Here is a 13575-nt window from a genome sequence, read left to right on the forward strand (position 1 = left end):
TCTCACATGTGCACTAGAAGGTAAAGCAAGTCAGATAAAGCCTGCATCATTTCCTGGCTGAAGCATGGGAATATATATATATACCGTATTTATCGGCGTATAACACGCACAGGCGTATAACACGCACCCTAACTTTAAGAGGGAAGTTTCAGGAAAAAAAACTTTCCACAGCCCCCTCCGTATAACACGCATGCACAGTTTACCCTCAATTTTCAGGGTAAAAAAAGTGAGTGTTATACGCCAATAAATACAGTATATATTTTTTTTAAATCATAAAAAATAGGTGGATGCAGCACCGGTCTGATGCTGCATCTGCCCCCTGCTAGCTCTAAAGGCCCATACACACGATCGGACTTTCCAACAACAACGGTCCGACGGACGTGTTTTATCGGACCGTCTAAGCTCCATCGGACAATTGTTGTCGGAATTTCCGACAACAAATGTTGGCTGTGCATGCATGTTAGATTATCCAATCGTGTGTACACAAGTCAATCGGACTAAAATCCAAAGTAAAAACACGCATACTCAGAACCAATGCTAATCATAAGACAACATTAGCAGAAGTTGCCCAAAGGGTGGCACTAAAGAGCAGAAAAAACAAGTAGTACGTCTATTACGTCACTACGTTCGTGTTTGTTGGCTGAAAATGTTCTGCTGTGTGTATACATAGCAAGTTCACGGACAATGCCCATCGGACCAAAATCCATGGAAAAGTCAGATGGAAGTCTTTAGGCTGAGATCCAAGTGATCAATGGCCGCCAATCGCTCGGTTCCCAGAGCTCCCTGAGCAAAGAGCTGGTAACTGTCAGTCACCGCTCTCTGCTCTGCCCCCCCCCCCCCGTGCCCACTGGAACACTGGGCTGTGGAGGGGGCAGGAGCGGCCGGCTTGCAGTCCAGACATGTAAATGGATCCCGACCATATGGTTACAATCTTTCTGGAGCCTGGACCAGCTCTGTCATGTCAGCCGAAAGCCGCCTTCATCCCGCTGTCTGCTGAAAACAGGTCACAGGAGTGCAGCAAATGAGCTTTGGCTGTGCTTCTTTAAGGTATGTAATGAAAAGAGAAATATTTTACTTAAACTTTTCTTTAGTACAGTAAAACCTTGTATTGCGAGCATAATTTGTTCCGGAAGCATGCTTGTAATCCAAAGTACTTGTATATGTGTAACCATAAAATGTCCATCCACAAATGGAAGCCTCCCCAAGGGGATTAGAAGCAAAATCCAGCAGAAGCTCCAGAGTATAAAAGAGAAGAGAGGTGCCTCTGAAGCCCTGTAAACACGGGCCAGAATCTCGTCAGGAAAAAAATTTAGTTTTTCCTGATGAGATTCTTGGCAAGATTCTCTTGCCGGCTGAGTGTCCACACACTCCATTCAAAAGAACCGCCGTTCGTTTGAATGGCACGAACGCGGTGACGTCAGAGAACGACGAGCATGCGCTTGTCACAATCGATGCCGTCGCCGCCATCTTGCTTCACCCTACCTATTTCTTTGGAAGCTACTGCGCATGTGTCAAAGTCATTTCGAGCATGCGCGGGTTTACATGGAGAGGTAAGTATACAGACGCTCAGGTTTCTCGGCAGGAAAACACTGCAAAGAATCTCACGACGAGAAAATAGAGAGCAGGTTCTTTATTTTTCTCGTCGAGATTCTGGGCAGTTTTCTTGACGAGAAACCTCAAAGCCTCGTACACACGCTTGCCAAGAAAACCGTGCGTGTGTACGAGGCTTAAGTGTAGCAATCTGGTTACATTTAATGAAGGTACAACATTTAGCAACTCACATGGTTGATGATTAACCACTTAACCCCCGGACCATATTGCTGGTCAAACACCAGAGCACTTTTTGCGATTCGGCACTGCGTCGCTTTAACTGACAATTGCGCGTGGCTCCCAAACAAAATTGGTGTCCTTTTTTCCCCACAAATAGAGCTTTCTTTTGGTGGTATTTGATCACCTCTGTGGTTTTTAGTTTTTGTGCTATAAACAAAAATAAATAGAGCGACAATTTTGAAAAAAATTAATATTTTTTTACTTTTTGCTATAATAAATATCCCCCAAAAATATATAAAAAAAACATTTTTTTCCCTCAGTTTAGGCCGATACGTATTTTTCGTAAAAAGAAAAAAAAAATCGCGTTTATTGATTGGTTTGCGCAAAAGTTATAGCGTTTACAAAATAGGGGGTATTTTTATGGCATTTTTATTAATATATTTTTTTTACTAGTAATGGCGGCGATCAGCGATTTTTTTCGGTACCGCGACATTATGGCGGACTCTTGACACATTTTTGGGACCATTGGCATTTTTATAGCGATCAGTGCTATAAAAATGCATTGGATTACTATAAAAATGCCACTGGCAGTGAAGGGGTTAACACTAGGGGGCAGTGAAGGGGTTAAGTATGTTCCCTGGGTGTTTTCTAACTGAAGGGGGGTGGCCTCACTAGGGAAAATAACTGATCTTCTGTTTATACATTGTACACACACAGCTCCCGATCCTCGCTCTGTAATGAGCGATCGCGTGTGCCCGGCGGCGATCGCGCACAGGAGTCGGGCCCCTAGTGGCCTGCGCGAGAGCCGACGTATAGCTACGGGCTCTCGCGCAGGGGAGCCGACCTGCCACCGTATAACTGCGGCGGCAGGTCGGCAAGCAGTTAAAAGAGGCACATCTAAGTATGCAGGGATCCGGGGTAAAGCGATCCACATAGACTATCCTCTTCACCGCTGTCAGTCTGCAATGGTGATCGGGAAGACTACCCTGAAGTAAAGCGATCTAAAAAGCGAGGCTTAAACGGCTTGTGGAAGGGACGACATCATTGGCGGTGTGGAGAATGGTCTATGTGGACAGCTTTACCCCGGATGCCTGCATACTTAGATGTGCCTGTTTTAATCATCAACCATGTGAATTTCTAAATGTTGTACCTTCATTAAATGTAACCATAATGCTACACTTAGAGGCTCTGTTCTCTTTTATACTCAGTTGTGACATGACACTACTCTTATATCAAGACATCGCTGGTATATCAAGTCAAAGTTTATTAAAAAATGTTGCTTGTCTTGCAAAACGCTCTCAAACCAAGTTACTCTCAAACCAAGGTTTTACTGTATATTGATGAGGGGGTGCAAAAACAATCAGATTAAGCCATAAAGAATAAAAAATGCACGTTGTATACCCCAAATGTTTTTGAAATCCCAATTATTACCTTATTAAAGTAAAGTAGAGAGAAGAGCTGTGGAAGGGACCCAGTGGGTCCGATCACAGACAACAGACAACATTTGCTTATTCCACAGTTCCATCCATCCGTCTCGTCTACAGTGATAACTATGACTTTACAAATGCTTTAGATGATTTCCCAGATTCCCAGGTGCTGGGGGTAAGTGTCCCCAGTTCTGTGCACTCAGCACCACCTACCTGCTGTGGAATCTTAAAGCGGACATGCGAGCAGAGTTTCAGCATCTGCCCCATTTCTTCTGCAGTGGATGGAACGAGGGGGATTCTTGGATTTTCTTCTCCAGATTCTGCTAAGCCTTGTAGCTGTTTCACAAATTTGCTTTCAGTTGGATACTGCAAACCTAATTGTTGAGGAGGAAAACGACAAATAAAAGAAGATTTGTGAATAAAAAAAAAAAAAAAGACAAAAAACAGTGAATACTTTTTTCACTTAGGGGGTGTATTCATGTTTGTTGCCAGCAGTTTAGATATTAAAGCGGAGGTTCACCCGCACATGACACTTTTTCCCCCTAGATTCCTGCTCGTTTTGTCTAGGGGAATCGGCTAGTTGTTTTAAAATATGATCCGTACTTACCGTTTACGAGATGCATCTTCTCCGCCGCTTCCGGGTATGGGCTGCGGGACTGGGCGTTCCTATTTTGATTGACAGTCTTCCGAGAGGCTTCCGACGGTCGCATCCATCGCGTCACGATTTTCCGAAAGAAGCCGAACGTCGGTGCGCAGGCGCAGTATAGAGCCGCACCGACGTTCGGCTTCTTTCGGCTACTATTGACGCGATGGATGCGACCGTCGGAAGCCTCTCGGAAGACTGTCAATCAAGAAGGAACGCCCGCTCCCGAAGACCCATACCCGGAAGCGACGGAGAAGATGCATCTCGAAAACGGTAAGTACGGCTCATATTTTAAAACAATTAGCTGATTCCCCTAGACAAAACAAGCATCCATCTAAGGGGATTCTTTGAAAAAAAATTTTATGGGTGAACTCCCGCTTTAATGGCTATGTGTTGAGTTATTTTGAGGGGACAGCAAATTTACACTGTTCTACAAGCTGTACACTCACTACTACATTGTAGCAAAGTGTCATTTCTTCAGTGTTGTCACATGAAAAGATAAAATAAAATATTTTCAAAAATGTGAGGGGTGTACTAATTTTTGTGAGATACTGTATGTTTATTTTTTTTAATGCCCATACTTCTCTTCTAAACTGATCCCGTCAGCACAGAGTCACTTGTACACAATTACATACCTGCTTTAAAGGGGTTGTAAAGGTTCGTTTTTTTATGTTCTAAATAGGTTCCTTTTAGCTAGTGCATTGTTGGTTCACTTACCTTTTCCTTCCATTTCCCTTCTAATTGTATTTGTTCCTTTGTCTGAATTTCTCACTTCCTGTTTCTGCTCAGTAAGCTTGCCCCCATCATCCATGGGGGTTAGTCAACCAGAACAGCTTACTGAGGAAGAACAGGAAGCGAGAAATTCAGACAAAGACAACAAAGATAAAAAAACATTTAAAAGGGAAATCGACAGGAAAAAGTTTAGTGAACCAACAATGCACTAGCTTAATGGAACCTATTTAAAAAATAAAAAACAAGCCTTTACAACCCCTTTAAGAAATCACTGTACTTTGGGTTGGCTCATTTGTTGAAACTTAGCCATGCTGCTGACTTGCCACTGCAAGTATTCAACCAGTCAGATGGGTTAAATACCTGTTTTCCTGTAAGGTGTGGTTCTTCCTGCTAACTCATACATAAACCAGCGGAAAATCCACAGCATGCGGCCGGGGAGCAGGTATTTCACACACCTGGAACAGGCAGCGTTTTAACAAATAGACCACCAGAAAGGCAAGTTTAGTAACCCTTGTTTTAGCAAGAATATAATTCTTTACAAGTAGTCCTGTGCTGAAGGGTCACAAAAATACATAAAAAAAAATAAAAATAAAAAAAAAAGTCTGAAAAAGTAGATGCTCAAACAGGAGTATCGCGTGCAAGAGGCCTTATTGTTAGTAACATGTGCCTATGAAAGCATAGAGAGAGACTGAGACAATAGCCTGTAGGTCATGAATCTCAAATTCCAATTGATAACTTACATAATAAAAACATGATTAAAGTATAACTAAAAGCAAACTTTTTTTTTAGTTTTGGATAGAGTGGAGAAGGATTAGAACACCTGTCAGTTTTTATTGCGGTCTGTGTCCCTGTTATGCCTTGTACACACGAGCGGAATTTCCAATGAAAAAAATCAGATGGAAGCTTTTCATCGGATATTCCGTCCGTGTGTATGCCCCATCTGACTTTTTCCGTCGGAAATTCAGACGGATTTACCGTATATAGTCGAGTATAAGCTGACCCGAATATAAGCCGAGGCACCTAATTTTACCACAAAAAAATGGGAAAAACGTATTGACTCGAGTAAAAGCCTAGGGTGTCCATCTGCATGCCTCACTGTGTCGATGTGCATGCCTCACTGTGCCCATGCCTCACTGTGCCCATGACTAGACTGATGTTGAACATGGGAGTCTATAGAAGGGGTGCCCTGGTTTGAAAAAAAATCGGTGCTCCCCAGCCGTAGGTCCCCCAGACAACAAACTTTGTACACTTGTAGAGAAGAAATAGGGCTACACGTGTTCCAGGTCCAGGGGACCTACGACTGGCCGGTACCAGGTCCTCAAAGTCACCGGAGAAATTACCGTTTAACATGGGAGTCTATGGAAGGAGTGCCTGGCTTTGGGAAAAAATAAATAAAAAATAAAAAATATATAAATAAAAAAATAAAAATCGGTGCTCCCTGGCCGTAGGTCCCCCGGACAACAAACTTTGAACACTGGCCGGTACCGGGTCCCCAAATTCCAGGAGATCAGGCGCAAAAAGGTGACTCGAGTATAAGCCAAGGGGGGTTTTTTCCCGCACAAAAAAATGTGCAGAAAAACTTGGCTTATACTCGAGTATATACGGTAGATTTTTCAGATGAAAAAAAATTCTATCAGAATTTCCATTCGTCTGGATGCAATTCTGACGGACTAAAAACCACGCATACTCAGAATCAAGTCGACGCTCGGAATCATTGAACTTCATTGTTCTCGGCTCAACGGTCGGAATTTGGTGTGACCGTGTGTATGCAAGACAGCTTGAGCTAAATTCCGTCGGAAAAACTGTCTGAGTTTATTCCGACGGGAAAACCGGTCGTGCGTAAAGGGCATTAGGGAGATTTACCCTTTCTATTTGTCCTGTTTACCATTATTATTGAAAGTGCGAGTAAAAGAAAACCCCAAATCTTGGGTTGTCCCCAGAACAGAAATAGAAGGGAAATCTCTTAATGGGGACAGTGGTGACCTGGAGGTCCCCCAATAAATTCTCTTCGTTAGCAGGGATTTCACCTCACTTCCTGTTTGGCTATGGGACAGGAAGTGAAGGGAAATCTTCCCAATGGGACACAGATCTGACAGAAGTTAGAACCCCTCCTTGCCTTATCCAAAAATGGAAATAAAGTTTTGCATATAGTTCTACTTTAAGGATTACATTGACACATCAATAAAAAGCTCCAGCCCAGAAGAGGTAAAGATGTGATTATTGTGACTTACCTGCAGGACAAATTAGAGTCAAACTGCAGATGTCTTCTGGATTCTGAGCAGCGTATACCCCGGCCACACACCCACCCATCGATGTACCAACAAGATGGAAAGGCCTCTTGTTCAGGTTTATGCTCTCAACAAACTGTCAAGGAAAAAAAAATGCGTTCTCTTAAATCTGACATATTAGCTATTTGTAAAGTAGTTTTGCTGGACATTTTCTGGGGGAGCCTCCGACACCACAAAACAACGTAACTAAACATGGAGGATACTTTGCTTAATGTAAGAAACAGACAAGTGGTAAGGGTAAAAATGAGGAGTAGCCAACCACAGAATATGGGGGGAAAGAGATAAAAAGGCAAAAACTGAACCGATCATTGACCAGGAGGAAGAGAGAAGAGGAAGCGCAAGAGCTTATCATAGCCTGGAGGCCAAAGAGAGGAAGCTGACATTGGACTAGAAGGAAAAGAGAGGGAGGTAGAGTGGGAGCTTATTGTGGACCACAAGAAAGAGAGGAGGTAGTGGGAGCTTATTGTGGACCATGGGAAAGAGAGAGGAGGTAGAGTGGGAGCTTATTGTGGACCATGGGAAAGAGAGGAGGTAGAGTGGGAGCTTATTGTGGACCACTGGAAAGAGAGAGGAGGTAGAGTGGGAGCTTATTGTGGACCATGGGAAAGAGAGGGAGGTAGAGTGGGAGCTTATTGTGGACCACAGGAAAGAGAGGGAGGTAGAGTGGGAGCTTATTGTGGACCCCGGGAAAGAGAGAGGAGGTAGAGTGGGAGCTTATTGTGGACCATGGGAAAGAGAGGGAGGTATAGTGGGAGCTTATTGTGGACCACGGGAAAGAGAGAGGAGGTAGAGTGGGAGCTTATTGTGGACCACGGGAAAAAGAGGGAGGTAGAGTGGGAGCTTATTGTGGACCATGGGAAAGAGAGGGAGGTAGAGTGGGAGCTTATTGTGGACCACAGGAAAGAGAGAGGAGGTAGAGTGGGAGCTTATTGTGGAACACGGGAAAGAGAGAGGAGGTAGAGTGGGAGCTTATTGTGGACCACAGGAAAGAGAGGAGGTAGAGTGGGAGCTTATTGTGGACCATGGGAAAGAGAGAGGAGGTAGAGTGGGAGCTTATTGTGGACCACGGGAAAGAGAGAGGAGGTAGAGTTTGAGCTTATTTTCTGTAACTCTACACAGTAATGCAAGTCTTTCTCTCTGGTGTGGAGTGTCATGCTCGCCCCTTCCCTTGAACTACAGGAGATTCAGGACGCTCTCTACATTGCAGATAGAGAAAGGAGCTGTGTGTTAGTGGGCGTCCTGACCCTCCTGTAGTCCAAGGGAGGGGGCGAGCACAACACTCCACACCAGGGAGAAAGCCTTGCATTACTGGGTTTAGTTACAGACAGAAGAACAGGAAGTGAGGATTTCTCAGAAGAAATAAGGACATTTAAAAGCAAAATCGAAGGATGAGGTAAGTGAAGGAGGACTGCACTAAGGTAAAGGAAGCTATTTAGGGAAAACATGTTTTACCTTTACAACCCCTTTAATTAAAAATAATCTGGCAAAGAGGAATAACCTATGAAGATTTTGAAAGCATTCTCAAGGGTACACAGTCCATTGACTAACAACAACTGATTTAAAGTGCACCTGCAAGCTTTACCTAAGTTGACCATAGACATTAAAAAGTGTGGTTGGTTGTATGAGCACCATCTAAAAGCCAAAGTTTTTTATTCTCATTTTAAAAATCAGTTTCATGACATTCATCCTTGAAATCTTTTTCTAAGAACTACAGACGGTGGTACTCAGCACCAGGAAACAATTGGCCTGCTGTTCTGAATAATCAGATTTCGGGCTTTCAACAAAAATATGAATGCTGACGTTGAAAGAGATTTCATGGTAGTCAGCTGGACAAAATTAATGCCAAATAATTTTTTATTTTTTTTTATATAATTGATAATAATAATAAAAAAAAAAAAAAAAAACAAATATATATATATATACACACACACATACATATATATATATATATATATATACATACATTTACATATATATATATATATATATATATATATATATATATATATATACACATATACACATATATATATATATATATATACACACATATACATATACACATATATATATATATATATCACACATACACACTTCTAAACTGTTTTCTAAACCAATTTTAGGGGCAAATCTTGAACGCTTGAAGCATACCATTGAATAAGTAACATTTTCAGGTAATTAGCTTACAATGGCAGTACATTCAAAGATGAAATTATAATTATAACAGATTCACGAGGATGGGTTTTGGTAAATTCATCACAACTTTGCCTGAGCTTTTTGATTCCTTTTTATTAAGTGAAAGGTGAAGCAGATGGAATGTAATCATCTTAGACGCAGCATGACAGGGAAGATTTTAATCTGGAAAGAATTAGGGAGCAGTGGCAGATCTATCTGTAGGAGAGAATGTGACATGTGTTTATCAGCCAGAGCAATTTATCAGAGTGCTGGTAATGTGATTTTGTTGTGCGTCCTCACATCAGATTTACATTCACAAAATGCATTTATGGAACGGTAACGTAGTTGTGTTGAAGCACGCTTCAAGGTTGAGCAGAGCTTAGAGGCTCGCTGGTCCTCCGTTTCACATAGAGATCCTGCTCTTTTTTTTCCCCAGCAGTTTCCCTGTTGGAAAAAGTCTGATGGAGCATACACACGGCTGGGATTCCCGGCCAAAAGCTCTCATCGGACTTTTTCCGACGGGAAAACTGGTCGTGTGTACGGGCATAAGATGTTTTTTTTTCTTTTTTTAGCACTGACAAGGAAGTAAGACGTGCGTTGGGTAACTATGTTTCTCACTTCGCCACCCTGGTCCTATTATGACAACTTGCTCCAACATTTACATGTTCGTCCAAAAATTACGTTAAAGGGCAAGTCCACTATCGTGGGGAGAAAAAAAATGGGCATAAAAAATTACTATCGCATATACAATTGCTACACAAGTCATATTGTAATTGAATGTAATTAAAAATGACCTTTCCTTTTCAATCTGCAGCACTGTAATGTTCTATAAAATGCAATGCAGTATGGCTACCTGGAGGCGTGTGTAGTGTGTACACAGATGGTGTATGGAACGCCCCCAGAAATGTATTTTCCTACATGTGATTGGCTCACTGATTTTTCCAGAAGTCTGCACCAAGATACAAATTTGATTTTATGCTGGCCATACACTATATGAAAAATCGTTCGAATTTCGGTCGTTCAGACAGTTCGTTCGTTTTTCGAACAGTTAATGAGCACAAAATCGATAATCGTTGGACGTTTTTGAGCCGAAAAAACGAAGGACAAGTTTGGAAAGTTTCTGCCGAACGACAATAAATTGAAAGGTTAATGTGTTTCCCGTCCCAACTTTCTGCACTAGGTATATGTAAAAATATATATATACCGTATTTATCGGGGTATTGCACGCTCCGGCGTATAGCGCGCACCCCTAATGTGGACCCGCAATTCCTGTAAAAAAAAATAATTTTAATACTTACATCGGCGGCCTCGTCGGGTCCGGCGTCCGTCTGCGGCTTCGGTGGTGTCCTCCCGGCTTCTCCCGCGCTGTCTCCCCGTCGAATCGCCGCTTCCCGCGCTCAGTTTGAACGCCTCCGCCGACGTATACCGAGTGCAGTACACTCGGCTACGTTCGGCCAGGCTTCGCTCGTGCTCACGCTCTGTGATGTTTATGCGTGAGCACGAGTGAAGCCGAGCCTGGCCGAATGTAGCCGAGTGTTCGAGGCATTCAAACACAGCGCGGGAAGCGGGTATCGGCGTATATCGCGCACCCACGATTTTCCCCTTATTTTAAGGGGAAAAAAGTGCGCGGTATACGCCGATAAATACGGTATATATATTTTTATTTTATTTATGTCCACTGAACGATTTATCGGTCATTACACGTTTGCGCTCACGGCCGAATGTTCGTTTTTCGAAAGTTCGTTCGGACGATTTTTCGTATAGTGTATGGCCAGCATTAGTTTTGGTGAGATACTCCCAAAGGGTTAATTCACATCTAAAAGGGATTCAGACCATGCCACTTTCTTTAATAGAACCCTGCAGGTGCAGCAGCTGATCATCACTAATGAAAAGGTCACTTACATTCTCTTTCGCATGGACACGGACAAACTGCCATTTCTTCAGAATAACAAAAAGGTAAGAATCTGCAACAAAGTTTGTAAAAATCCTTGCAACGTACATAGATCTGCCAGTGGGGATTGTTTTGTAAAGTTACTTTTAAAAGATTTAATATAAGACAATTGGAAGCATGTATTTTGGGTACTTTAAATTTTCAAGGTGGACAGCAGACAGTAAAACAGAATCTCAGAGTATTAGAAAGTTCCTAACAAAATCTAAAAACCATGACACATCCCCTCCCTAGGAGTTATTGTTAATTGATTCATTCCATTACATTCAAAGACGTAACATAGGAAAAGCAAGTACCTGGTGTATCCGCTTCACCTGTCCGCTGATTGAGTAGTCATCTAAAGGTGAGCGTGTGGTTCCCTCATGACCAGGTAGATCCACACAAATCACATGTACATTTTTAGGAAGGAACTGTAAATAAACAGCAGTTATAAACTGACAGCAGCAATATACAATAGTAAATACTATATATATATATATATATATATATATATATATATATATATATATATATATATATATATATATATATATATATATATATATATATATATATATATATACACACATATACACACACACACATATACACACACACACACACACACACATATACATATATACACACACACACATATACACACACACACACACACACAGTATAGGGTTGTCCCGATACTAGTATCCAAGGCCGTCTTTACTTTTGACTGGGCCCTGGGCAGACATTTTCTTGGCTCCCCCCCTCCATACAAAAAAATATCAGATAGACTCAAAATCAGTTTACTGCAGCAGATCACACAGCGATTGCAATTGTTTGCCAGAGGTTACAGCCTATCCTTACCGCTCACTGGCTGGTTGCTAGAGGTTACAACACATAGGCCCGGATTCTCAGTGGAGATACGACGGCGTATCTCCATATACGCCATCGTATCTCTGCGTTGTGCCGTCGTATCTATGCGCCTGATTCTTAGAATCAGTTACGCATAGATATCGGTTAGATCCGACGGTGTAAGTCTCTTACGCCGTTGGATCGTAACTGCATATTTACGCTGGCCGCTACGGGCGTGTACGCTGATTTACGCGTCAAAATATGTAAATGAGCTAGATAAGCGAATTCCCGAACGTACGCCCGGCCGACGCAATAAAGTTACGCCGTTTACGTTAGGCTTTTCCCGGCGTATATTTACCCCTGCTATATGGTGGCGTAACAATGTTAAGTATGGCCGTCGTTCCCGCGTCGAAATTTGAAAAAGTTACGTTGTTTGCGTAAGTCGTCCGTGAATGGGGCTGGACGTCATTTACGTTCACGTCGAAACCAATGACGTCCTTGCGGCGTACTTTGGAGCAATGCACACTGGGAAATTCCACGGACGGCGCATGCGCCGTTCGGGAAAAACGTCAATCACGTCGGGTCACAGAAAATTTACGTAAAACACGCCCCCCTGATCCAAATTTGAATTAGGCGGGCTTACGCCGGCCGATTTACGATACGCCGCCGCAACTTACGGAGCAAGTGCTTTGAGAATACAGCACTTGCCCGTCTAAGTTGCGGAGGCATAACGTAAATCAGATACGTTACGCACAAAGTTACGCGATCGTACGAGAATCTGGCCCATCATTTCTGCTTGCTGATTGGTTGCTAGAGGTTACTGCACATTATTAGCGCTCAACGATTGATTGCGATAGGTTAATGCACATCATTACCACTCACTGATCAGTGGAGCAATCCCAAATAATTGAGCAAGTAAAGCGGCACATTAATACACATACTGCAGGAGAGGGTCAGAGAGTGCAGACATACTGCAGGAGATTACCAGAGACTGCGGATATACTGCACAAGATTACCAGAGACTGCGGATATACTGCACAAGATTACCAGAGACTGTGGACATACTGCAGGAGATTATCAGAGACTGTGGACATACTGCAGGAGATTACCCGTGAATTGGGGCCCCAATGACAGCTTTTCAGAGTGAACAGAGGACACGGGAGGCTGTATTCGCACACTAGCCAGCAGAAAGGGGCGGGCCGTGAGCTCCACTGACGCTATGACCCCACCCCATGTAGCCTGTATGCTCGGAACAGAGCGGCTGTAGTTAGAGCAGTAATCGGAGTGGCCGCGTCAGTGGATCTCCCGGACCCGCCCACTCTGATCACTGCTCTAACTACAGCTGCTCTGTTCGGAGCATACAGGCTACATGGGGCGGGTTCAGAGCGTCAGTGGAGCTCCTGGCCCGCCCCCTCTCTGCTGGTTAGATCAGGAATAAAGCCTTCCGTGTCCTATGTGCACGCTGAAAAGCTGTCATTGGGGCCCCAATTTACGGATAATCTCATTTAGTATGTCCGCAGTCTGGTAATCTCATGCAGTATGAAAAATACTGACACATGTGCCACTGTCGCATGGCATAGATAAAAGTTTTGGTAATCAGTATCGACGAGTACTTGAAAAAAAGTATCGCTGTGTCCTGTGGCTCCACCCAACGCATTTCCCCATAGAAGGCATCAACTGGGAAAGGAGATGCCTTCTATGGGGAAACGCGTCGGGTTGAGCCACAGTCTTTGATGTCACCACACACTAGCCGGTCTGGTTGTG

The 13575-nt window shown here is 43.1% G+C and overlaps 1 protein-coding gene across 2 annotated transcripts in view; it reads right to left on the minus strand.

Annotated features, from left to right (window-relative positions):
- Positions 1–13575, minus strand: part of ABHD6 (abhydrolase domain containing 6, acylglycerol lipase) — a 43777-nt gene that overhangs the window by 7917 nt on the left and 22285 nt on the right. For both annotated transcript variants that reach the window (XM_040359214.1, XM_040359213.1), the window contains exons 4-6: positions 11280–11393; positions 6804–6936; positions 3411–3571 (exon numbers count right to left, since the gene is read on the minus strand). In XM_040359214.1, the coding sequence (XP_040215148.1) occupies positions 3411–3571; positions 6804–6936; positions 11280–11393 (408 nt within the window). The remainder of the gene's footprint in view (positions 1–3410; positions 3572–6803; positions 6937–11279; positions 11394–13575) is intronic.

The sequence above is a fragment of the Rana temporaria genome, chromosome 7 (genome assembly GCF_905171775.1).
Source record: "Rana temporaria chromosome 7, aRanTem1.1, whole genome shotgun sequence".
In the NCBI taxonomy this organism is placed as follows: domain Eukaryota; kingdom Metazoa; phylum Chordata; class Amphibia; order Anura; family Ranidae; genus Rana; species Rana temporaria.